The sequence below is a fragment of the Streptopelia decaocto genome (genome assembly GCF_964273445.1).
Source record: "Streptopelia decaocto genome assembly, chromosome: 2".
NCBI classification, from domain to species: domain Eukaryota; kingdom Metazoa; phylum Chordata; class Aves; order Columbiformes; family Columbidae; genus Streptopelia; species Streptopelia decaocto.
Genome location: NC_138655.1, coordinates 64,555,514 through 64,580,892, shown reverse-complemented (window position 1 = coordinate 64,580,892; position 25,379 = coordinate 64,555,514). Strand labels below are relative to the sequence as shown.

General features: G+C 37.4%; 1 protein-coding gene across 1 annotated transcript in view; it reads right to left on the bottom strand.

Moving 5' to 3' along the window:
* Positions 1-25,379, bottom strand: part of LOC309436282 (dynein axonemal heavy chain 5-like) — a 168,884-nt gene that overhangs the window by 69,196 nt on the left and 74,309 nt on the right. The window contains exons 46-59 of the mRNA XM_082045351.1: positions 24,371-24,560; positions 21,498-21,715; positions 20,288-20,599; positions 15,221-15,310; positions 14,890-15,126; positions 14,194-14,361; positions 9,952-10,158; positions 8,620-8,949; positions 7,063-7,269; positions 6,733-6,975; positions 5,378-5,532; positions 4,051-4,715; positions 2,811-3,091; positions 2,221-2,436 (exon numbers count right to left, since the gene is read on the bottom strand). Of these exons, the coding sequence (XP_081901477.1) occupies positions 2,221-2,436; positions 2,811-3,091; positions 4,051-4,715; positions 5,378-5,532; positions 6,733-6,975; positions 7,063-7,269; positions 8,620-8,949; positions 9,952-10,158; positions 14,194-14,361; positions 14,890-15,126; positions 15,221-15,310; positions 20,288-20,599; positions 21,498-21,715; positions 24,371-24,560 (3,519 nt within the window). The remainder of the gene's footprint in view (positions 1-2,220; positions 2,437-2,810; positions 3,092-4,050; positions 4,716-5,377; positions 5,533-6,732; positions 6,976-7,062; positions 7,270-8,619; positions 8,950-9,951; positions 10,159-14,193; positions 14,362-14,889; positions 15,127-15,220; positions 15,311-20,287; positions 20,600-21,497; positions 21,716-24,370; positions 24,561-25,379) is intronic.

Sequence of the window (25,379 nt, the reverse complement as noted above, 5' to 3'; positions counted from 1 at the left end):
TAGCGATTAGTTTTCTTCTAGTTTAGTTCCTTGAACAAGCTCACCATGGCATCAGACAGGCACCAGCATGAACACAGCTAAGGAGTCAAACATGCAGCTTTAGGAAGGAAAATGGTGAAATTGCAAGGCGCTGACTTCACTTCACTGGAGTTAAGCCTTTTCCTTAACCATGAAAGTGACTTATCTCAGCTGTGCATTTCATTATACCAATATAAGATTTCCTACCCCCCCGCTTCAAAATTTGTTGAGAATATGAAAAGCCAGATCTTTGATGATGGTGGTTAATCTATAATTACGTAAGTGTCAGAAGAAAATTGAATTCATCTCCTTAAGCAATGTGGAGTGTAGAAGAGCTTATAGTGGGTAACAATGGTTGCTTAACAATAGAGGCATTAAGAATCTTCATTTTTTCTCTGCAATGTATTAATACCTTTCTTTTAAGGCATCTAAAAATCATCCTCCATTCATGCTGTCAACCAACATATCCTTTTCCTGCCTTTCTGCATAGCAGAAAGGACTGTCTTGTACTTGTCTGATCCCTAGCTATTATAATAACAAAGACATTAATTATATTATTCCTAAAATCAGACAGTGATTTTATGAGCATTGGCTAAAATGTGAAGTAGTGCTGGACAAATATTTTGACTTTTCAATTCTCCGACTCAAAATTATGAGCTAGGAAGCTAGCAAAGGTGAAACAAAGACCAATCAGCAGTGGCCTAAATTTCTGTTCAAGAGCTTGAAAATGTCATGCTTTTCCTTCTAAGTAATGAATTTTAAACCCAAGGAACTATTTCATCCACTACTCTTCCTTGCCTAAAAAAATTAGGGAAGAACAAGAGTCTCACAAATCAGTGAGCAGTGTAGTTTACTCAGAACTTGAATTTTGAGCTTTGTTCTCATAAATACTTGATCTTAGAAACAAGAAATGAGGCAGGGGGACAGCAAGTGAAGTACATCATTTTGGATAGAAGTAGTCTGGTGCTCTTCACCGCATTCATCAGTATCACTTCCTTCAAGAAATCAGTCCCACAGAGGTTGTTCTGACTCCTCTGAGTGAAGTTAAATGTGTTGCAAACTACCAGCAGGAACACATACACTATTAATATGTGCCAAAACTGGGAGCCTCATTAGAGAGAAGCTTGAGTAAGGGGTGCATAATTAGTCCTCATTATCTTTAAACTAATTTCCTCTCTCTGTTTAGTGAAGATAGCACTTGGAAAAGTGACCAGATTGACAGCCCCAGGAAGAGACTGTCTACAGAAGCAACACAACTTTTCACATGGTGCCTCGTCAATAAGGCTCACTGGGAGAAATGGCTCCTGGGGATAGTGAGAATCACAGTTTCAAGCCTCAGCTGCACAACAAAAACACTCTGGTAGCTTAAAACAGGCATCAGCAAAATGCGCAACTGAAGCAGATTAAAAAATCAGTGAACAAATCAAAGACTATGTTTTGCAACATTGCAGAAAGCCTAGGTTTTGCCAAAAATTGCTTCGTTTTCTGGATTTTTAAGCTGGGCCTTATTCTGTCATTCCATAGTCCAGCATAGCTCTTCTTCTGGTCTAGCTGCCTGTGACATCTTCCTTCTCTTCCCTGCAGAGCAATTTCCCTTGTCTCACAGTCCAGTGAATCTCACTGTACATGGGACAAGTTTCTGCCCTGACAGAAATAAAAACCTGTGTTTGCTTTTATTTTTCTTACAGTCAATACTAAGGTTCTCAGTTCATTCTGCATATCCCTGCTTTTCTAGTGAAAGAACCCTGAAATTTCCTGAATATCTCAGAACTTTTCCGACAGGATGCTCATTTTCTTCTGTGTTTCCTCTTAGCTACCCACCAAACAATTCTGGAGACGGAGTTCCAGAGTGCCAAAAAAAGCCTTGTAGCACCGGAGATAATGAGCCATTTGAAAAATCAACACTGGGTCCTTTTAAGACAAATTCCTTCCGAGAAGCAGGAACTGGCTGAATAAAGATAACACTAAAGCTTCTCAAGATCTGACCTAGTGCTTGGGATACTTGTGTGTGCCAGTAAAAGTGCTTGGCCCAGGAGGAAAATTACTGAAATAATGAACCATGAAAGTAGAGAGGAACACAGTCACAAAGGTATCTACAACTATAGGTACAGAAAACCTCATCCGTTTCAAGCTGCCTTTGAAGGAACCATTTCAAATGATCTCTAAAGATCGTTACAGGAATAATAGTGCCACTACTCTTACCTTCTGGAATGTAAGCAACATGCTAAGAAATCCTGAATTATTCATTAGCTTCAGAGCCTCAGTCCATGATGGCTTCACACCTGGGCGTTCTTGATCAGGTGTTACTGAGTCTAATTTTCTTTGGAATAAAAGTAATACACAATCCATAATTCGCATTATCAAGTGAGGAGGTTTACCCAGTTTGCGAACAGTTGCAATGTCAGAAGGTTTTATTGTCTGAAAAATTCAAACAAAAAATAATATATTTATTTAAGCAATCACTTGATGATAGAGAAAGAAGTTTTTTGGGAGGACTGGATATGTAATGCAATTGCTGTGGTTTTGCAGGTCACTCAGAAGCAGTACAGCAGGAAGTCCTTAAAGGTAGTTACCACTCAATGACAGCTTTATTACCTTACAGTAGAGAAGGTACTGCCCATTTTACCTCTCTGGTGTCTCAGTTTTCAGTTTTTTTCTACAAGGATCAACAGGTCAGTGCTAATCCGGTCAATATATATATTTTTTTTTTTAGCAAATCAGAAGCATAAGCTATATTATTACAAAAACCAGTCATTAACTACATACATGTTCAGAATATCTTTGATTCTGACCTGCAGGGCTGCCTCGGCTTCTTCCAATGCAGGTCTTGCAGCTTCAAGCTTCTTTTCTGCTGCTGCTTTATCAATGGCAATGTCATCCACAATGGCCTGAGCCTTGTCTTTTACTTTCTGCACCTGCATTTTCACCTTTTCAGCAGCTTGGGCTTTCATAGTTACTTCCAATAAAACTTCATCAGCTTTTTTTGAAGCTACAGCCAAATCTTTCTCTTTTGTCACCAACTCTTTGGAGAGACGACTTACTGAAACCTCAGCTTCCATCAGTTTTGCAAGACCTGTGTTGGACAAATCCATTTTAGCACTAGAAAGACCTATTGCGAGAGAAACCTCAGTAAAGCAATATGGATACTTAAATGGATACTTAAAATAAGTTGTTCAGATTCATGTTTAGGAACCCCAGTGAGTGATCCCATTTGTTGAACACCAAAATTAAACAGAGGTAATATCCATCTGCTATTTAAAGCTTTTTCTTTTTTATTTTCTTTTAATGGGTAAGAGTCTTCAGAGTCTGTCACTTGATCACTTGTTTATATTCTTATATATGAAAGGGACATTAAATATTAAACTAACATATTGAAAAGCATTAGTATTGTGAATGGCACTCTTAAAAATTATGTGTGTAATTTCAGAAATCCATAAGAAGTACCAGACTGTACTCTCCGTACAAAACAAAGAGGAATCTGATATCCTGAACAATGCAAATGAAGACACAAGGAGACTAGGCTGAGCTTCCAAATTCAATATAATGTGAAAGTCCAGATGAGAGAGGGGCAAAAGAAACTAAGATTCTTAAGCAATGCAATGCTGTGTATGACTTTGTGCAGTGCAAAACTTTGGAAATTTTGCATGCAACTGTTTCTTTAAAAGATTCTTCAGAGTGACCCAATCTGAACATTTACTTACCATTCCTTAGGTTTACTTTTAGCATATTTAAATGTGAAAAATAGGATCTCAGGAGTTCCTTGGTATGCATATATGTCAAAGCAGGAGTTTCAGGTATTTTAACTGCTAACTAATACTATTTTCAAAACTCATCTGCAATCTGCAACATTCACAAAGTTCACTGAAACAAAACCTCCACATATTTTGTAATCACACACAACATAGCTGAAAACATTAAACTGCTTCCAACTGAAAGTGAGCTCACTATTTAAATCCATACTTTTATATTCCTTTACTCAGATTCTTCTCACCTTTTTAAAAATAAACAAAAATCAAACAGATTTTACAGTACCTGTTTTCATGCGTTCAGACAATTGTCCAACACTGTCAAACTTCTCTTTGTAAATAGCTTTGTAGCCTCCAATGAAGGACAGGTAAGATTTTGGAGTCACAAATGTTCGTCGCCTATATCGTTCAAAGTATTCAACACATTTTTCCGCCACAATGTCTTGAAATGTTCCCATGGTGTTAAAAACACTCTGTTTCACTTCATCTGTGCATTCAATATGGTAGGAAACTAAAAAATGCTGTGCAACTGCTACAAGAGCATCTTTAGGCCAGCACTGGAACCAGTCCATGGTACAGCCGGAAATCAGACCTGGAAATTTGAGTGCACGAGTTCTGAATTTTTCCCCAACAGGGGAAAAACAAAGAACGACATGCAGGTTATTACGCACTCGGGCAAGAAAGTAATTATAAAGATTTTCACTGGTGGGAGTATGCCTTGGATACTCCTTCTTCATTGCTGGTATGAGGTCTTGCGTGATTTCACCTATTTCATCTCGTGCAAAAAGATTTGAGACTTCACCCGAAGTCAAAACATTGTTCATGTACTCAAGAAATGATTCATCTCTGATTTCATTGTCTGTGAATATAAAGACAATGCCCTTTCCTTTTTGCCCAGCGGTGCGGTACAAGATTTTCAGATCATCCAAAAGGTTATTGGTGGCATATGTTCTGGGATAGAAATGTATTAAAGAAAGAGAGAACAAAAATTACACAACATTTTAGGAAATACCTAGCTTCCTTAGGGCAAGAAAAAAATCTACATAATAATTAATATCATATTTCCAGGCTTCATTTTTTCAGGGATTTTTTCTTAAGCATGTTCCCAAAGTGAATGATCAGTAAACCCTATGTCAAAAAAGAAACAGATGGAAGGCAGTAGTTGCTTCGAGTCCCTTTAAATTTCTACAGATTACTAAATTTCAGGACTACGTACTATTGAGTCATTGATAGCAGCTGTAATACAGTCTGGGCACATAAGCATCTATAGAAAAAGTTACTATTTCCCCTGGCCATGAGCATTTGCCCACTATACAGAATACACTAGCAGATTATTCCATGTTATCTTTAGTGCAAAATGGTATTTTAGTGGGATTTCACAGGGCTGCATTGCAGACTCAAATGCTGCAGGAAAGAGAGATTTCTTGTCAATAGCATAATGGCAGCAGGATCTGTCATCTATAGATCGTGCATTTGCTCAGGCGTCTTTGAAAATGTAGTTTACAATGAAGGCTAAGACGTTTGACAGGTTTACATTTCTTGAAGTTGACTGTGAGACACTCGTTTCTTGGCAAATTAAGGAGCAAATGTCTATGTACACTGCATGCAGTTACCTTGTTAAAGTAATCTGAAATGTCTCATATCCAGCAATATATGATGCTAGTCTGGTCAGACTCTGTTTTCCAGATCCACCCACACCCACCAACAATGCATTTCCTTGTGGAGTACGAATAATCCGTGATATTTTAATCAAATGGATGATTGCATCCTGTGTATTGAGAGAAAAGGGGATTAAAAGATGTAAAAATAATAAAAAATATATTCAATTCAAAGCACATCACCAAGCAAATGCCTCTCAACAGCTAGATGGCTTCTCTGGAGCCTATGCCAAAGATTCAGTCCTGTACTCATCAAAATCACAGAATCATAGAATGTTAGGGATTGGAAAGGGACCTCAAAATGTTAGGGACCTCGAAAGATCATCTAGTCCAATCCCCCTGCTGGAGCAGGAACACCTAGATGAGGTTACACAGGAATGTGTCCAGGTGGGTTTGAATGTCTCCAGAGTAGGAGACTCCACAACCCCCATGGGCAGCCTGTTCCAGTGCTCTGGCACCCTCACTGTGAAGAAGTTTCTTCTCAAATTTAAGTGGTACCTCTTGTGTTCCAGTTTGAACCCATTACCCCTTGTCCTATCATTGGTTGTCACCAAGAAGAGCCTGGCTCCATCCTCGTGACACTCACCCTTTATATATTTGTAAACATTAATGAGGTCACCCCTCAGTCTCCTCTTCCCACTGACTTCAGTGGGCAGCAGGGCTAGCCCAACAGAAATGTCCGTGTACCAACCTCATATGAAGCAATGTCATATGCAGTCTTTGTAGCTGGCAGAGCTGAGGGCATGTCCCTTAGGGGACAGAAGGAAAAATAGAAAGGATGTGGATTAACACCCTCCCCCAGCCTTTTAGTTGAGCTCTTTACCAGCTCTCTAAATAGGCTGCCAAAATTAAAATACAAGTACAGTATAGACATTTCTTATTCCACTGCTGTATTTATCTTAGAGCAAGAATTAATCTCAAATGGCCTAAAAATCTACCAAGCCACCCAGTTTAAAGCTGAAGAAAGCATCGTGCATCAAGAGACCTTTGAGAAGAAAGTAACTTTCAGAGATGCAAGACAGTATTCATAATGTGCACTGTAGAAACAAATGAGTTGTGCTTCGCATTATGCAAAGCAGGAGAAAGAAAAGATTGGGAACTGCAAATAAATTGAATAATTTGTGGGAGAGAAGGCAGCTGGGAAACAGCAGCATGGCGTTACAGAGTTTATTTGTAAGGTTTGTTGGATACAGGGCTAGCCATTCTGAGCTATCTCCAAAATAAGTGGATAGGAAGTTTCAAGATCCATGTATCAGTGAGTGCAAAAGACCCAGCACTTTCTGTATTAATATAATAATAGACACTAATACCTTGAAAAATACTAAATCCATCTTTGATCCTCTGATGGTTTCATTGTACTGTTGCATGAACATCTGTAATCTTTCAGCCAAATAATCCAAAGATGGGATAGGCTCATAAATTTTAGGAGCCTTCAACTCTGCATCATCAGGTTCATCTCCAGTAGCTTCTGGGACATCACGCAAGAAATCCACAAAGTATAATTCTGTGGAATTATCTTCAAATAGCTTTTGACCATGTTCTGCAGAAGCAATCTACAACAATATATTAAGGACTGCTTTAGTAATGAAACATTTAATTGATCTCTTTCTCTGTCAAATACTGGAACGCTTTTTGCCTACCTTTTTCATCATATCTTCAAACCAGTCTTTATCACTTTGGTTGATGAACCTGTCTGCAATAACACGTCTGCATTCATGCTGGAACAAGGCTACCAAAACACTGATGCTCTGGCAGACTTCAGAAGTAACTGTAAGTATTCCTTGCCAAATACGACTGAGGTCTCGTAAATTAAAGATGTAATGAAATTTAGCTGGAGTTGGTAACATCTACAAAATAATGTCATAAGCTATATTCAAATAGCTACTAAATAAAACTATTTTCTATCTAGTACTAAATGAACATGAAAATTATCACAAACTTCAAAATCAATATTGCATTAAAGCAGAAATACAGGCTTGGCATTTAAGATGCAACAGTAAAAATTAAGAAATGACAGTAGCAATGACCAACTCTTAAATTTCACATAGATTTCGCTTGAGTTTCTTTGAATTTTTCAAGTCCCAGGAATATGGAGTGAAGGGCAGCCAAACAGGTTAGTTAACGATGGCACTAAAGGCAGCAGTAAAAACGTCAGCATTGCTTAACCTGTAGTGTTGCTGCCGCCCTTTTTCCCAGATCATCTCTGTCATTCTTTTTTGTCCTTTCTGAGAACATGTGAGGAAGAAATCATTAGGAAAAGGAAGAGTAGATGAGGAAAAGCAAAGAAAAGAAAGCAGGAAAATGAGAAAAGATGATTCAAAAAAATTAGAAACTTAGCAAAAGCTACATTTTCTCTATAGGCAGTTAATTAGCAGTAATAAGCACCGTTTCTGTTGAATATAGTAGTCAATAGCTGACTGGTCAACAGTTTCACTAGAATTCTATTTCTCTGTGTAAGCCAAGTTTATATCTACAGAGTTGAGCTGTTTGGGAAATTCTGATCAAACTTTTTTGGTCTAGAAAATATTATTTATCAAATCCCTGCCTACCCTATCTTTTCACCACTCTCCTCCACTTTCTTCATAAGAAGATACAATTTGGCACATATTTCTATGATGTATTTTTAATTTTCCAAATTTCATTCTACACATGAATTTTGTTTTCTATTTCAAAGCAACATTTGCTACGGAATTGCAGTTAAATATTTTTACAATCTGTTTGGAATGGAAGAAATAAATTTTTAGAATTTACTAAATACCAGATTTCATTTGTTTTGAACTGATTTCCTCTCCATCAAATTTGACTTACTTACTTTATTTCAGATCCTTAAAGTATCTTGCAATTCCAGACATCCCTACAGAAGATTCCTATCTAATTGGTAATTCATGGTTCCTTATGCCCTTGAAATTTTCTAAACCAGAAGATGTCTAAATCTTCCTAAGTTTGCTATATTATACTTATGTAATCGAATTCTTATATTAGCTATAGAAGGCACTGCATATGATTATGTTTTTAGTCAGTTAACTAGGTGCTAATAGCAACAGATTTTAAACAGAGGCATCATCCAGCAGTTATACATACAGGTTACAGCTTCACAATATGAAGTATGAACACACATGACAGTACAAAAGACCTGGGTCCTGTTGCTTTGTCACAGTACAAGCGTTTCAAAGGCTTCTTAACAGACATAATTTTACCTTTGTTTTTGTTGTTTGCCAAACCTTTCGAGTTGTAGACACTAATGCTGATGCCAGTTTACATACTTCTGCAGGGAAACCTCGCTGTTCACAGAAATAGCCTTCAGCTATTGTTCGAAATATTTTGTCAACGGAGGAACTGGAAGGCAATGTACAGTTGTAGATGGTGAACTGGCGTTTCAGGCGCTGTGGGATGTCATTCCGACCTCCCCCAGGGTGAATCATAGCAGCTACAAACTGGATGTCAACCACGTTTGTGAATTCTCCTGGCTTCTCCAAATTGTAGAAACCTTTCTGTTCCATCAACTGTCTTACAATCTCATTGGTGATCTAGTTATTGGAGAAAAAAAAAAAAAAATGAAGGAAAGAAAAAGAAAAAGGAGCAGTAAGGTATTTCAGGGTTCTCAACTTAAAAAAAAAGAAAAAAAGGAAATCTCCAGTAAAACCAATTAGTCAACAGAAGGAAAGACATCTCTTATCTTTCTTAATTCCAGGTATTCTGCTGGACACTTCAGCAATTTATAAAGCCATATGACATGGTACCATGTGCTCTGATGCAGCGGATTGCCTGTATGTAAGCTTCACATGCTAAGCAGTTGTGGACATGAGGTCAGACACTCAACCGGATTTCCCTAATATCAATCTAACAAAATTCAGCACTTTAAAGCTTCAAGACAGACTATATATTCAGATTGACACCGGCAATTCAGATAGTGACAAAGAATGGTTACTTTAGCACAAAGTATAGTCACACATTCGCCTTTGTAGAGGAAGTGAGAGAACAGGATTATGGAGCTATAATGGGAGCAGGAAAATTACTTTTTCTCAGCTGTAATTCTTTTGAACTTAAGTCTGATTTTCAGTGTATAGGTCTATGAATGTTCATTTATCAAGACCTCAAGACATCTCACTAGTCTTGGATGTCAACTGTGATGTTAGATTTCACCTAAAAATAACTGTACTTTAAAGTCCAGATTGGATAGAAGAAAGAAAGAGTGTCTGATTTCTTCTTGGATTTGCAGTCTTCCTTTCCCAGACTGGTTCTTAGTACAGCTAGTTTGGAAATTCTTCAAGCTCTGCATGTAACCAAAACAAAAGGCTTAAAAACTACAATGATTGCAAGTGGCTTGATGTTGACCATAACCTTTTGGGAGTGACAGCTTATCATCCTTGTTAAAGCTGGCTTGGGGAAATTGCTTTTAGCAGACATACTTGATGGTGTCCATATTGTGGTACCTTTTTCCTAAACTCTCTCATTTTTGAAACCTGCAGATCAGTATTTCCATCAACGATAACACCACCAGTTCCTAAATGTTAACATTTTCCTTTTACCTGATCCCCCCATTCATTGATCACAGGCATGTTGATGTCATCAATAAAGACGGTCATTTTCTTCCCTGACGGAGGACCATATGTAGTGCCCATTCTTTTATCTATGTAACTTTCTATGCTCCTTTGGAACATATTTGGCAGAGTTGCAGAAGAAAAGTTTAGGCATTTGGTCAAGTGAACATCAGGGTCATACTTGCTTGTGTAATCCTGCAAGAGAAACCATTTTTCAGTAAAGTACACCAGTAACTCCAGATGAATTCAATCAAAAGGAGATGCAGATGCTCAGCAGTCCTGTAAAAATCAGACTTCTACAAAATCCTAGTCCTGCTATTAACTTCAAAATGTCAAACAGCAGTTTAGTTAAGAAAAACATACCATCTCCAACCCAAAATTCAAACAAACTCTCAGTTAATGCTTTGCATAAAGTTTCTAAGTATTAAAATTTATAAGCCCTTAACAGATTTCACTAAGTGTTACAACAAACAGACAAGTGACAACTCAGGAAGCAACTAAACTTTGCATTAGCGATTGTCAGGGTTTTTCTAAATTCAAGCTGTTAGTGATGATCTGTTACAGCAATCTGCAAAGAACAAGTGAAAAACAACCTCCTTTTTCACATTTATACTACAGCCCCTTATCATACCAAAAAAGCAGTATAAAGGAGCAGTAGTGTAAAATTAAACCCAGCTACATCCCATTTACTGATAGTTATCCTCTCTTAATGAAGAAAGGAATCCTTGGGTTATATGAATGCACATAATTCCCACAGCTGCTGCCGATGCCCTACAGCAACAAAGCTCTACTTTTTGTATTTAGTGAAACTTCATAATAGAACCGGAAAGAAAAAGATGCAACCCTGGAGTCACAGCGAGGCATATATATATATATATATATATATATATATCTGTAAAATATCAGAAATATTTTGTTTAGCAAGATTCCCAGGACATAAAAATAGTATCAAAACTCTGAGATTTCTAATATTATTTCTTTTTAAAGATTCAATTATTCTGCAACTATAATGAAGTTGAATATCACTTAAATTCTTATCTTTATAACAGAGATGACTCTAAATGTTTTCATTTTGATACCTGCGAAAAATAAACCTATCTCATTGCTGATTAAATGTTCTAAGAACAACTCCAGTGAAACATATACTCTGTGTGACAACAGAAAGGAAAATACAGCTAAGCCCCCTCAAAATATTTTGATGAATAGCGTTAAACTGTTAATTTTTCCAACTATGTTGATACAACAGCTCAGTTTAAGAAAAGATACCCTTCGGAAATATTTTTTTCTCAGACATCACACAGATGACAATCTACACACACAACGTACATGCAACAGTCCTGTCTTTGGTGAGTATGCTTGACAGCTATGTGTTGGTGCAGGTCACTGCTCAGACCTCTCCTTGTACAAAACTAATGTAAGGGGTGCAGGTGCCCATATGGCAATGGTGGGGGCTGCACGGAAGCCCCTTGTGAGAAGAGGACTGGGCTTCCCCATGCCAGACGCAGCCAGTTCCAGCCGGTTCCAATGGACCCCTGTAGCCACTCAGCCTCTTTAACAAAGGGCAAAATGCTGCCTGGCAGCTGAGAGGTAGAAGTGAGAAAAAATGTGAGAGAAACAGGCCTGCAGACACACAGGTGAGAGCAGACGGAGGGGGCAGCCCACGGTGCAGAGCATGGTGAGGCTGGTGGTCAACCTGCAGCCCACGGAGGTCCATGTTGCAGCAGATGTCCACATTGCAGTCCCTGGAGGTCCCCACACCAGAGAAAGTGGATGTGCTCTGAAGGAAGCTGTATCATGTGGAGAGCCCACATCACAGCAGGCTCCCAGCAGGAGCTGAGACCTGTGGAGAGGAGCTGATGCAGGAGCACCTTTTCTGGCAGGAACTAAAGCCCATGGGAAACCCATGCTGGAGCAGCCCGTTCCTGAAGGACTGTGCCCCATGGGAAGGACCCATGCGGGAACAGTTCATGGAGAACTGCAGCCATGGTAAGGACCTATGTTGGAGTGGTTCATGGAAGACTGTAACCCGTGGAAAGGACCCCACGTGGAAGTTGGGAGCAGCATTGGGAAGAAGGAGCAGCAGAGCAGAGCTGTTATGGACTCATCACAGCCCCCATCCCCCTGTACTGCTTGGATGGGAAAGAAAGAGTGAAGATGAGCCTGGGAAGATGGGAGAGGCAAGGGGAAGGTGGTTTTAGTATTGTCTTTGTTTTTTACCATCCAACGCTATTTTTCATAAGCAATAACTTAATTTTCCCTATGTCAAGTCTATTTTGCCCGTAACGGTAACTGATGAGGGATCTCCCTGTCCCTCCCTCAGCCCCTGTCCTGTTGAGGAGGGAGGGAACCAGCAGTTGGGTGGGGATCTTGCAGCTCGCCCAGGTCAACCCACCACAACTATGAACACACAGCCATTTGAAAAACATGCTTGTGTTTCATTCGTTATGCCATTTCAGAATCTTTACATGGTAGCAGTAATATTCCACAATATATAAAAGAGAACTATCTTTGAAAAATAAGAGGTTCTTTAATGGGATCATGGGATCATTTTTGTTAGTTAAACTGTCAGAGAATTTTCAACTCTACCATACCAGTTTCACATTAAATTCTGGATTTTTTGCAGTTTATGAATTAATAGCACCGAGAGTAAAGGTCTTAAATAACATTCCCTTGTAAGTTCTTTATTTTGACATATACTGATGCCTTACTCAATGTTGAAGATTACTTCAGATTAATTCAGATTACTACCTGAACTGTTCTATATTAAAACCTTTTTACTTTTTCATGAAACCAGATGCTTATATCTGGAAATTTCTTTTCCACAAGGAATAGTAAAGCAAAATTGTACAGAGGGTGAAAGCAGAAGGGGAACAGTTGTGAAGGCAGTTAACTTTCACTCCTAACCTTAAATGAGATCAAATATCTACTGGCATTATGCTCCCTTGTGTAAGGAACATACTCTGCTCTATAGAATAGACACGGGGTAAGCAGCTCCCAAGAATCAGCTCTGATTATTTTTAGGGACAGGAACGGCAGCTGAAGGCTGGAGGTTGCCAGGAGCTGGACAAAATCCAGTATGCAGAATATCAAAACCACCACCCGGACCCCACCTCTTCACTCCGCTAAAATAGTTCTCCAGCTGGTGCCAGGAACAGAAGTTGACATTACACCGGCATGCGCGTTGGCATCAACAGCTAAGCTGAAAAAGTAGTATTGATGGCTGCTGGCATTGGTACAACTCGCTTTATGTCAGGGCTCAAAAAGCACATGGCTGGGGGACACAAAATGGCTCCGGATTTTAAGAAAGCCAAAGGTCAATTTAGGCCAGTGTTTTTCAGATATTTTCAATTTCAAGACCTCTGCAAATCCTCCAGTGGAGGTATAGATGCCTCTCTGGCAAACTCAGCTGTCCCAACAGTAGATCAGTTTTATTTAGCTACCTCTCCTTGATCAGAGTCTACAGATTCCACCAGAAATCAAAGAAACCCTGCTGAAAACCATTTTCTTGCATTTTTTTCAAATAAGGAATGCCAAGTTTGGTATGACTTCTGGGTTTGTTCAGCCTTTTGATTATTTGCTCTTCTGTAGTAAGTTATTATCTTTTTTAAGTGTCATATGATCAACCTGCACCTTTTTATAATATGGAAAGCATGTGTTTGTTAATGTAATAGCAATGCTGTTATTATTTTCTTCTACAGAAAGATCAATATGTCATTTTCAGTGAAGGAATTACAAGAGCAGATAATAAACGCTACATTTACCCTCTGAAAATCACCCTGAGTAAAGAAGGAAGTTCTTTATTTCTCTTCAGTTTGGCTTGTGAAGAAAGTCCATGCAAACAAGGTATACAAAAGATAGTTCACACATGGCAGTAGCACCAAAGCACAGGGAAATAAAAAGTCCTCCAAGGATCAATGTTTTCTTAGCAAAATCTCCAGTTTGATTTCTCAAAAGAAAAGAAAGTGTATGAAAGAACATTTATCACATGACCTTATGGCCATGGTTAGCAAAGCTTAAAAGAACCCTTTATACTAAAGTATACTTATGTTGTTGCTACTTATGTTGGTTTTGCTTGTAGGCCACATGAGTACTGGCAAAATGCCTCAGTGAAAATGCTAGTATGTAACCTGAAGAAAAATCAAATCACTCTCACACTTCAATATTTTTGCCAGTGTCAATTATTGCAATGTTATCATACAAAGATATTACATGCTTTTCCATCCCACCTACCTTAATCATAACTGTTTTTGCTGTTCCCTGTTCCCCAATCAGTAGAACAGCTTTTCCTTGCCTCATGATAGTGTGCATTAGAAACTCTGTTCGGACACTGTCCACATTTGGAACTAGAATGGAAGTGTATTCTGGTACTGAATCTTTAGGGTAAATATATTCAGAGACCTGCAGGAGAAAGACACACACAAAGTTGGAGACTTTCTACCTGCCCACATAATCACTTTGCATAAGAGCGCAAAACCAAATATACTTTATACAATGTACATTAGAAAAACTATTATTCCTGAAAGCCAAGCATCCAGTTATAATCAGTCAGTACATTCCGAAGCTTTTCTAAAAGGGTGTTACACTAACGAGACATATTCACTCCACTATTCTCCGCTACCTGAAGAAAGCTTTTCCTTGCTGGGAGTTTTTAAGTAGTAGGGCGATAGAGAGTAGACAAAGCTAAGATCACTTCTATTTCACTTCCAAAACTATGTCAAATGCATGTTCCTATTCTTTGCTAAAGATATCTATGAAAAAAAAAAGAAAAAAAAAATCTTTCAAAAAAGAAACTCTTGAGCATTTGGTAGGGCTAATCTTCCTAACCAAATTATGCGGGGTTTTAAATGGTAAAATAATATGCCTCTTACCAAATACACCTTTCCTGTATGCTCATTAAGAAAGCTTAGCATGTCACAGCATACGAACCTTCTTTGACCAGTGTTCCCACTGGCCACAGGCATTGATACCAAATTCAAACATGGTTTCTTCTCCCTTCACAGGTGGAAGTTCTTTCACTGTCGAGTGTTTCCGTAAGAACAGCTCCATTTTCAGCCTGTCATCTGGTTCCAAAAGAGCTCCAGCTGACCACATCACAGCAAAAACGAACAAGCGAGCAAGGTGTTCCTCGCTGAGCTGCTTCTCATTTCGGTCAGACAATAAACCCTGCAAAGCAGATGCAATATAAAACCACTGCCCTCCTAGAACAATGTCCAAGCACAAAAAATAGAATGAGACAAAAAACAAATGTCATATCTACCTGTAGGAGGTCAATAGCTTGTTTGATGTACATACATTCTAAAATTGGCATTTTTGGTGTCACAACAGAGAAAACAAAATCTATCACATCCTGGAAAAGAAAACATAATTTAAAAAAATCTGTTCACTAATTTCAATGGTGTGATTTATTTTTAGACGAGACCAATTTCTTAATTTCAAATATATATTAATCTTTATTCCAAACAATATTTTTTCCAATTTCTGGGTTTATAAATACTCATACTTAGACCATGAAATTTCGCTAACAATAACATATTAGAAAAATAACTTTGATGTACCACAGTCAGCAGAATTATTCATATGAACAGCACACAGCAATTTCCTGAAGAGTAATTTGAAGATTGCTTTTCAGTTACATCAGGGATCTGCCACTTGTGCTCTCCACTGGAGATTTCCCTCTACCATTGCCATTTTTTGTAGTAGGAAGATCAAAGCACTAGAATTGCTGTGATGATATGTATTTGGCGCACAACCTCACTGCTATAGATTTCTATCTATCTGATCCGTTCTGACTGCACCATAATGTACCTATCCCTCTTGCAACCAATACTCTCAGTTTACTGTAGAGCCCTGGTAGGACCCAAAGGAAATTTTGCGGTTGGTTTTAAAGGAACTTGGACTTTCCCCAGGTTACTCCATAGTGATGGCTACCATGCCTGCTTTTGCCAAGTGTTCTGTAACATTGCTAGCAAAGTGGCAAATTGATGTGAAGTCCTCTCTGAGATTTGCGGTGCAGAATTATTTTAAATTATCAATTGCCAGCCACAGTACAGACTGATGTAGATGATAATCCACTTTCACCTTCATTTAACAAGTTTTAATATAATTCCATCCCTATGGGTTCCACTTGCCTTCTTAATCTTTGGAAGTCAACACTGCTTTTTCATTCTGGTAAGTGAAGTCCTACAGAGACACTATGGGAGAGAGTAATTTGGGGGTGATTTCTACTTATGTCTCCCGTGTCCTTCCAGTGAGAAAGCTAAGACAATGAAGACATTAAATCACACAAAGATGAACAATCACCTAAATATTTTTGAAAAATCAGTGAGCTGCTTACCCACACACTCACCAGCTTTGTTCCAATTTTTAATTTACCTTTTTTGCCACTAAAATTCTCTGACTACTTTATGCTGAGTATTTATTGGCACTGAATCAAGACTTTTACCCATCGTCCTGGGTTCCATCTCACTAGAACAGTGGGTAACACACGTGACAAAGGCTTAGAAAACAAACATCCCTTTTTTGTTATTTCTTGTTGACCAGCAAAAGCGCTTCCACTAAGTGTTGCTTTTTGTGGCCTTCCATCTAAAATGCCTGTTTTGCCCCCAGCAGTACACAGGGCGCTCAAGTGACCAACTGAGGGGGTTGTGGGTACTTCAAAGAATGGGTAGAAATAAGGCACTGAAACCAGAGTGGGAGAATTAAGTCTAAAGACTTTTAAAATTTGGACCTCGATCTCTCTGAGATTCAATTTCTTCATCTGTAAAATAGACTAGATGTCTCGCAGGGCACTGCAAATCAATTAATAATTGATTTGAGACACTCAGAATTAAGATATTTCATGAGTCAAAGAAGTCTGTGCTTTCAAGAGCCCAATTTTCAGCAGAATGAGTTTTAGGGTACTTCTGATCCCAGTGAGGTTTGTGTAATTTTTATTCTTTGAGTTTATGAAAAAAAAAATCAGGTCCATATATGCTAATATTTTATTACTACTATTTTTAAAACACTACATGGCTGACAAAAAGATTCAAGATTAAGATAGCAATTAGCAAGAATTAACTATTTATTAGGGTATTTTGTTTGGACAGAGGTTCTGGAAAAATGAGTTGGGCCATGACAGATACACATACATTGTGAAGAATTTGGATCAGAAATTTGCTATCCCTTACAGGGAGACTTCAAAATTAAATTAGATGGTAAAAACTCATATGAGAAAAGACTCATATAGTGTATAGTCACTGTGGAACTCACTGGACTGTAGAAAGCTCTTCAGGACAAGAAGTAGGTAACATACTCAAAGGGTTTAGACAAGCACAAGAACAATGAAATAATGCAAAGTTATTAGTATCTGTAATATTAATTTGAACATCAGCATTCAAATATTAAAGCTAAGAAACTCTTTGGACTATATATTCAACTCTGTGCTCCAGAGGCTATAGCAGCCTTTACCCAAATAAGATTAGGGTGAGATTTAGTGCGGAGGGAACACTAAATAATAACAATAAATCATAACTGTGTACTCTGCTGCTATTAGGATGTCTCTGAATTCTCCAGAATAGGTCAATAAGGGATCCAGGACAGCAGATTCGGGTTGTTTTTTTTTTAAAAAAAGTGAGCGTGATTTAAAAAATACTAGATCTTTTTCATTTAAACAATACATAGAAATGATGGAACTTATGCTACTCACATAACATCCACCACTAGTTTGAGCTTCACACTTTGCAGACAAACTACATAATGTCACTCGGGGAAATTTTTAATTATTTCAGTTGTTTGAAACCATCTCAGATAATAACTTCCATGAGTAAGCAATTCTGTTGCTTACAGGTAGCAGCATCATTCACAGACAAGAAACAGGCAGTATAGCTTCTAAATTTAAGAGAGCAGAGAAGTTACATGGGGATGGGAGTTTACTTGAAACTACTCCTAAGCAGAAAGACAGAAGAAAGAACTGGGAAACCGAGGGTGAAAGTCCAGTTCCTCATTCATGCTTCTAAAAAAATCCCATGGAAATAGAAAGGACGCAAAGATAATCTTGATTGAAACAAAGTTTGTTTTGGTGGGTTTGGGTTTTGAGGTGTTTTGTTGTTGTTGTTGTTGTTGTATGTTTTGTTGGTTTTGTTTGGTTTTAAATTGATCCTTGTCTTTTGGAGTATATCCTGAATTTTATATAAAAACTAATGACTTGCAGTAGAATTTATATTATACATGAAAACAAAAACCACATTCCTTCCTCTGATTCACAGCTATTATTCTCTGGTGCTTCCTTCTACATTATTGCTACTTGCTGTACCTTTATTTTGTCCAATATGCATACTTTCAGTGACAAATACTATTAGCATAAATAATAAGTTTTTCTTTTAAGCAAATCAAAATTACTATACCAGTTGTCCTACTTCTATTTTAGTTGAATTTAGATTGCTTTCAAAAGGTCTCTATAGGCATACTTAAAGACTGATTGTCTTTAATTACAATATTTCCAACTATAGCATAATCTTTATTTTCTTCTAAAGATCAGATATTTGTAAGCTGCTTTTCTTAACATTAGCATTAAATTCACCAAGGTCTGTATTTGGAGTTTGATTACCGCTGCTGTTGCATCTTATTTCACAAATTTTCTTTTAGAATTCATTTATCCCTTCTTTTTTAATGCGGGAGAAAATAGTTACTGTAAAAAGAGCCACCTGAATACAAAACTAGTGTTACCCTCATCTGTAAAATCACTGTTATTACTTCTATTATTTGAGAAGCAAAGATAGCTCATTAAAAGTGAAAGGAAAATGACAGTGTGACAGCTTTCATTTACATTTCGGTAGTTCCAAATGCAGCCTTCAGCACAGAACTAACTTCATATTTCACTGTATTTTCATCTCTCCATCTAATAAAATATATATTTTTCTGGACTTTATTGTTATTGCTGCAGGCTTGGGTATTTTAAATGTTGTTATCATGTTTTCAGAGCAAGTTGTAGCATAAAATATAAATAGAATTGTGGCAAAGAAGCAGTAAATTGACCCACATATACATTACTTTGGATGTATATTTTAAAATTCATTAGCAGAATTGTTTCTCTTGCCACTTCAGTAAATACTATGTCATATCATTATGTTTTGGAGGCAGAACAAAATGGATAGCTTGTTAAACACTGGTTTTAAAGTAAATGGGCACTGAAATGAAACATATATGTAATAAGAAATTTGTTAACTTTCAAGGCGTTCCAAAACTATATTAATCATTGCTTTTATCATGATTCATAGATAAACTTTCTGAAACGTCACTCAAAGTTCATTAAAAACTGCATTTGTAAAATCCAACAATGATGAAAAACATTACAGGAGAAACCCTTGTGAAATCCAACACCAATTACACAAGAGAACTGGCAGGAGAGAGGCAATAGGAAAGCAAGGTATATCAGGTAGTTGCATTTGTTCCACCGATGTTGAGGAAAACAAGACAACAATGCTAAAAGAATGTAAAGCAATAACTATTTCTTTTAAAAAATTTTAAAAAAATTATTGTAATTGAAAACCAAGTAGTACTGAGATTATGCTTTTAGATTGAGTACAACTATCCATAATATTAATGAAACCTTTTTAATTATTCAGTATGCTAAGGCCAAATGCAGAGGAGGAAAGATTCAGAATTCTCTCTTTGGATATAATGATTGAACACGTCTTAGTCACAGAATGTATCAAAGAGAGAGCACCTCAGAAATCTCCTTCAGAACAGGATCATAGATTATAAGAATCAGGAGGAACCACCTACAGACACCTGTGCTGAGCTTCAGAACACCACAGAGTACAGAACCGCACTAAATTACTTTGAGCTATAGAATGTCTTTTAAAAACAACTAATGCGCCAAATGCACTCCTGTTGCAGCGAAATTCCACCAGAGTGAATTTAGCTTTTTTTTTTTTTTCCCCCAAAATTTACTTCTTCGCATTTAAAACAAACAGGGAAGTTTATCTACTCCCTTTATGTATCCTAACAAGAATTAAAATTTCAGTAGCAATTACAGCCAAAGAGAATATCTCTGTTTTGCCAATATACATTATAAAATAATCACAGAGTTAACAATTCATTGCCAACCAACCTATGCAGACAAAACAAAGCACCCAAATTATTAATCTGTTATAGTTTCTCTCATTCATTAATGTCAGAGATAATTTTCTCTCTCTCTTTTTTTTTTTTTAAATCCTTCATCCTTATTTCATTACATAAACAAAGAGATGTAAATAATTGAAAAAGCACTGAGGAAAAAACAATGCTTCATTAAATAAAAAATAAGAAATGCATTTTTTTTTTCTCCAGTTGTTGAATTAAGTACCTGAAACACAGCATTAAAGCAATTCCACAGGACATCAGAGTATGTAGCAGGTAGTGTTTGCAGCCAAGCTCTTAAAACAGGCTTCCAATCTAACACCGAAGAACTCATGAAGACCATCCCATTACGAGAAACTGTTGCAGGGGAAGCGTTGTCAATGTTGTGTGGTTCAAAAATAATTTTGCAACTGGGGGACATTGGAATACGATCTCCATTGGCCAAAGTAAGGGTCTTGTTATCGTCCAGAACAGAATTCAGATTTTCAATCCATATTGCATCAACAGGTCCATCTAAAACTATCCAGATATGCTCACCCTAAAAAAAGGAGACACAGACACATGCAATTTTGCATACGGTAACCAAAAAATACACATTTACTTAATCTCAGAAAATGCACTCTTGGATATAAGTAATGAGTAAAAATTGGGTGCTGATTAGCTCAGCATGAGCGGCAGTTTTTATAATTTCTCAGTGATTTTAATCCTTCCTTTGCTATCCTGTGTCACACTGAAAAGGATATTAAGGAATAGTGACAAACAATTAATTTGGGCTGCTCTAAGCATACAAAAGTACATGAGCCAGCCCAGCATCCATCAAGGTGGATGAAAACACTTCCCATTAAATGCAGCCACACACATGGACAAAGTCAGTCCTTGTTGGATGTTACCCAAGTATTTCCTGTAAGGCTTCCAGTTTTCCAAGTGAGTACTGAATGAAGCTTCTAAAGAGCTGAGTGTAACTATGATTTCATGAAACATCACATGCAGGTTTCTTACGAGAATTGGGAAATGCCTATACTGATTTCTTACCAGAGCCTCTTACATTCTGATATAATTAGTGAAAAAGACTGACAATGGCAAAAAATCAGACAGGAGAAAAATTAACATTCCTGTCCTCACATCAAAACATGAACAGGTCTTGCTTTTGCATTTGAGTGGTAGGACTACCTGCTTACAGAAGGAAGCAAAACCCTTAAAACCTTTTCCAATTCAATTCTGGAACCTCGAGTGTTTGGGAAGCCTTGTGCTCTCTGGCACATACATGCAATTGTGACTCTGGTGCACACTGAGCTATTCAGACACAAAGTAAAATTAACAGTATTTTCCCTTTTGATTTTATGATGTAAGGTCTTTCGCATAAATGACAGGTAATGAGACCTTATGGAAACAGTATTAAACGTCTTTATAAACTATCATGATACAATATCCATTACCTTCTTTGCTTTTAAAGTTTTTCTCCATAATGTAGAGAAAATACCATCTGTCCAGTCATTTGTAGCAACATCAAGGGTACCAAACATCTGGGAAGCTGTGATTGCCTTTGGGTTCATCCTCATCTCTTTATGAGGAGCTCCACAATCTGTCATTGCTTTCATCAAAATATTAATGCATTTTGTCTTTCCTGCACCAGTTGGACCTAGAGTCATCATACCTTAAAATAATACAAACATGGTTTAAAATGAAATGTCAAAGTGTCATGCTACCATTTAACGGTTCTTTGCATCAATGATCGTTGCTTTATTTTTATCAAAAGCCAATACAAAAAATATGTTTCTCACTCCATTTACTCAATGTTGACTGAAATGGAATTTAAAAATATCATTAAAAGGCCTCTATAAATGTCTGTGCTATTATAATAGGCAGGCCTATGTAGGTCTGTATCCTCCCTCAGGCAGTTCTGTTCCTCTTTCTAATTGGAAAACACAACTGCCTTTTGATGTTCACATGCAATGACATTGACATGACTGATGGTAAAAAAACCCAGTAATTTCTAAATGTATTTAATGAGAACAAGTAGTTCTCAATGATATTCAAAATTGAGTGTATCTTTCTGAAGTAAAATAACAAAAATATGTACCTGCATCCATCCATGCTGATATTTTAATACATTCTCCTTATATATAAAATAGTTAACAGCAACAACACTTTTAATTTCAGTGTATACATATATTGCCTAAGGAAAAGAAGCCACATCTTCAACAATAAATTGAGCCTACAGTTGATTCTTTTTAGTTATATTTTCTAAATCAACTATGCAAGAGGCCTGGAGTCTGTCCAAAAGCAGATGGAACATTCAAACCAAGACTTCCAAAGTCATCTAAGGGAGTTAGATAACACTTATTAACCCTTGAGGCAACCAGACAACATAGTCCTTAGTCGGCTTTTAAAACCTCTCCAGCAAAGGTATAGAACAATCACAAACCCCAGTTACAAACCTAATCTAGTACATTGCAGACTGCCTGATGCTTTCTGTAAAACTAAAGGGAGCTGAATGTTCCTAAAAACAATTTGGGCACCCAGACAATAATTTACTCGTGCCATATGTAACATCTAGGGAGATGTTAATGGAATGGCCTTTCTGCTGTTTTCAACAGCATTTGGATCAAAACTGTTATGCAAAAGAGACTTCAGGACCCATGCACGGAATCTCCATGCTCACATGTTTTTGTGTGAAAACACTCAAGGCCAGGCTGGACGGGGCTCTGAGCAACCTGATTTGGTTGCAGATGTCCCTGCTCATGGCAGGGGGTTGGACTAGATGACCTTTAAAGGTCCCTTCCAACCCAAACTGCTGTATGATTCTACAATTTTATGTGCGTGTGCATGAGCACTCCACTTGCATATATTGCCTCTATTTCAACCAAGAGCAGCCACGCATTTTACAGATTTTTCCTCATTACTTGAAATGCCATGGTGACTTCTCCATAAATCCAAGGGTCCACGAGTAGAACAAATGGAGGTCAGGAAAACAGAGATCTTTTTCCCTCCATGCAACAACCTGTGTCATAGAAAGGCCCTGGGCATCCGAGTGTTAGGCCAATTGGAGCTGCATGACCCCTGGGAATAGCCGGGATATGTGGAGAGAAGAGACATCTAAGCAGAATGACACAGTGGACCATGCAGTTTTTGGGGCAACAGTGGTCTATGGTGTCTCACAGACCAAACAGCTGCTTCTTACAAGAGGCGCATTTAATCATGACTGAAATCATCAACACGTAGTTCCAATATAGATAATAGGTGTTATGATTTGATATGGAACACTGAACCCAGTGATCTGGACATAAATTATTAACTCGGCAGAGCATTAACCAGTTCTTTGCTCCAACCAGTAATCTGAATTTAACCTTTGAGACATTAAGCTCTGAAACTGTGCTATGCAAATGAGTATTTCCTTTTATTTGTTCTACTCTTACTATGACGTGAAAATGGAGAATAAAAAGGATAATATCTTCATCAATCTTTGCTCCTTCAGTTACATTTCCTTTATATTTTGTCCTTCATAAACTAAAAAATCCTTACTTGTTACAGGTTGCGGGGGTGGGGGACATTTCAAAGTAGAGGTATTTTTTTTCCACTCAGCTATGAATTGTAAGCCTGTTTTTACTACTGCCTTTGGTAGCCTTCCTAGGACACGATAAACTCTACTCATTAACCCTTTGTGCAATGTAAAAACATATTTTCACAGAAACAGAGGATGACTGAGGTTGGAAGGGACCTCTGGTGACCACCTTGTCCAACCCTCCTAGTCCAGCAAGAGGTCCAGCTTATTCCTCCTCAGTAGAAAAGGCCAGAATTGAACACAAAGAACAACAGTTGGAATTATACTCCATGCTTGGTAGAATCTATCAAAGTAAAGGTTTGAGAGATTATTTTCTGTAATCTTGTCAGCATCATAATCTCAGAGGAACATTAAACACAAGCTTCATGACTGTACTGTGTCTGAGGGTAACAATTGTTTACAGAACACTGAATGAAATAATCTGTTTCTGAATTTTAATGTATACTCTACATTTCACCTTGTTCCACAGAAACGTCAATCACTGAAAGCCACACTCTCATTTCCCACAAAAACGTAACACAACAAAGCTAAAATCTCACTATGTGTGCATTGTACACCCCCCCCAAAAAAAGTCATAACAGTTTCCTAGCAAAATAACCTCATAGGCTTTAAAAATAACATCTGTTCAATTTTAAAATACATTTTCTGTAAATAATTACATTTCTGTAAATAATCTGCATTCTGTAGCAGATAAAATAAATAACTATCGCTTTCATGCAATCTCAAACCCCCATCTAGCATGCTAACCATGTCGGACTTTTTGAGTTTCATACAGCTGAATGAGTTTAAGTATCCATGGTGGATGATGAATAAGCCCAGCTTTCTCTGCCTGTTTCTGGATGGCTGACTGAAGTTCAGGATACCCAGCCTTATCCAGAGTAATTCCAGGGAACAGGTCATTAATGAGACTCATAAATATAGGTTCATCTTCATCCACCTGTCAAGGATAAAGTAGAGGGAAATACATTATTTATTCATTGAAATTATTATTACAGCTGTAAACAATTTCAAGAACATGCAATTTAAAAGATGGCAGTAGAAAACCTTCTATTTTCCAAAGCAAATATTATAATTATGAATCAGTTTTATTAAGCAAATTTCATACAAGTAGTAATTTCTAAATTAAATACTAAAATGTTAACATCTTAATAAAGTCTTCTTCAATATATATACACACACGTTTCTTCATTTGTCACATAAGCCAGCAAGATTTATTCAAATTGTATTTTACTTTGGATTTTTTATGATTTTTTCCTTCTGCAGGTCACTGAAGCGTGCCTATAGGTTTGAATACATGTACCAATGCACTGAATAGATTAACATCAGACACAGAGTAATTGGTTCCACGAGAAAACTGGCTCCCAAGGTAAATACACAGAGTCTAGATGTGTTATAACCTTTCAATTATAGCAATAAAAAGAAATATGAATACTTTAAACAGTAATATCAAAGGAGATTAGACTATCCAAATAGGCGTTAGCTGCTTCCAATTACCTCACTCATTGCAATTCTTATGGTGTTCTGAAAAGGCAAGACTCCCAAGAAATGTATAAATTGAAATTCTGGATTAAGAAGGATCTTTAATGACATTATTAAAAGTTAATACAACGTATTCTTCCTTTCTCTCCTTAGATAAGGCAGAAAGAATTAAAAACAAGAGCCAATTAGAGGATCAGGTTAGGTCCCCTAGGTTCTAATGGTATTTTCAACATTTTTTTCAGCTAAGGCTTCTGACTTGTTTTCCTCTCTTTAAAAG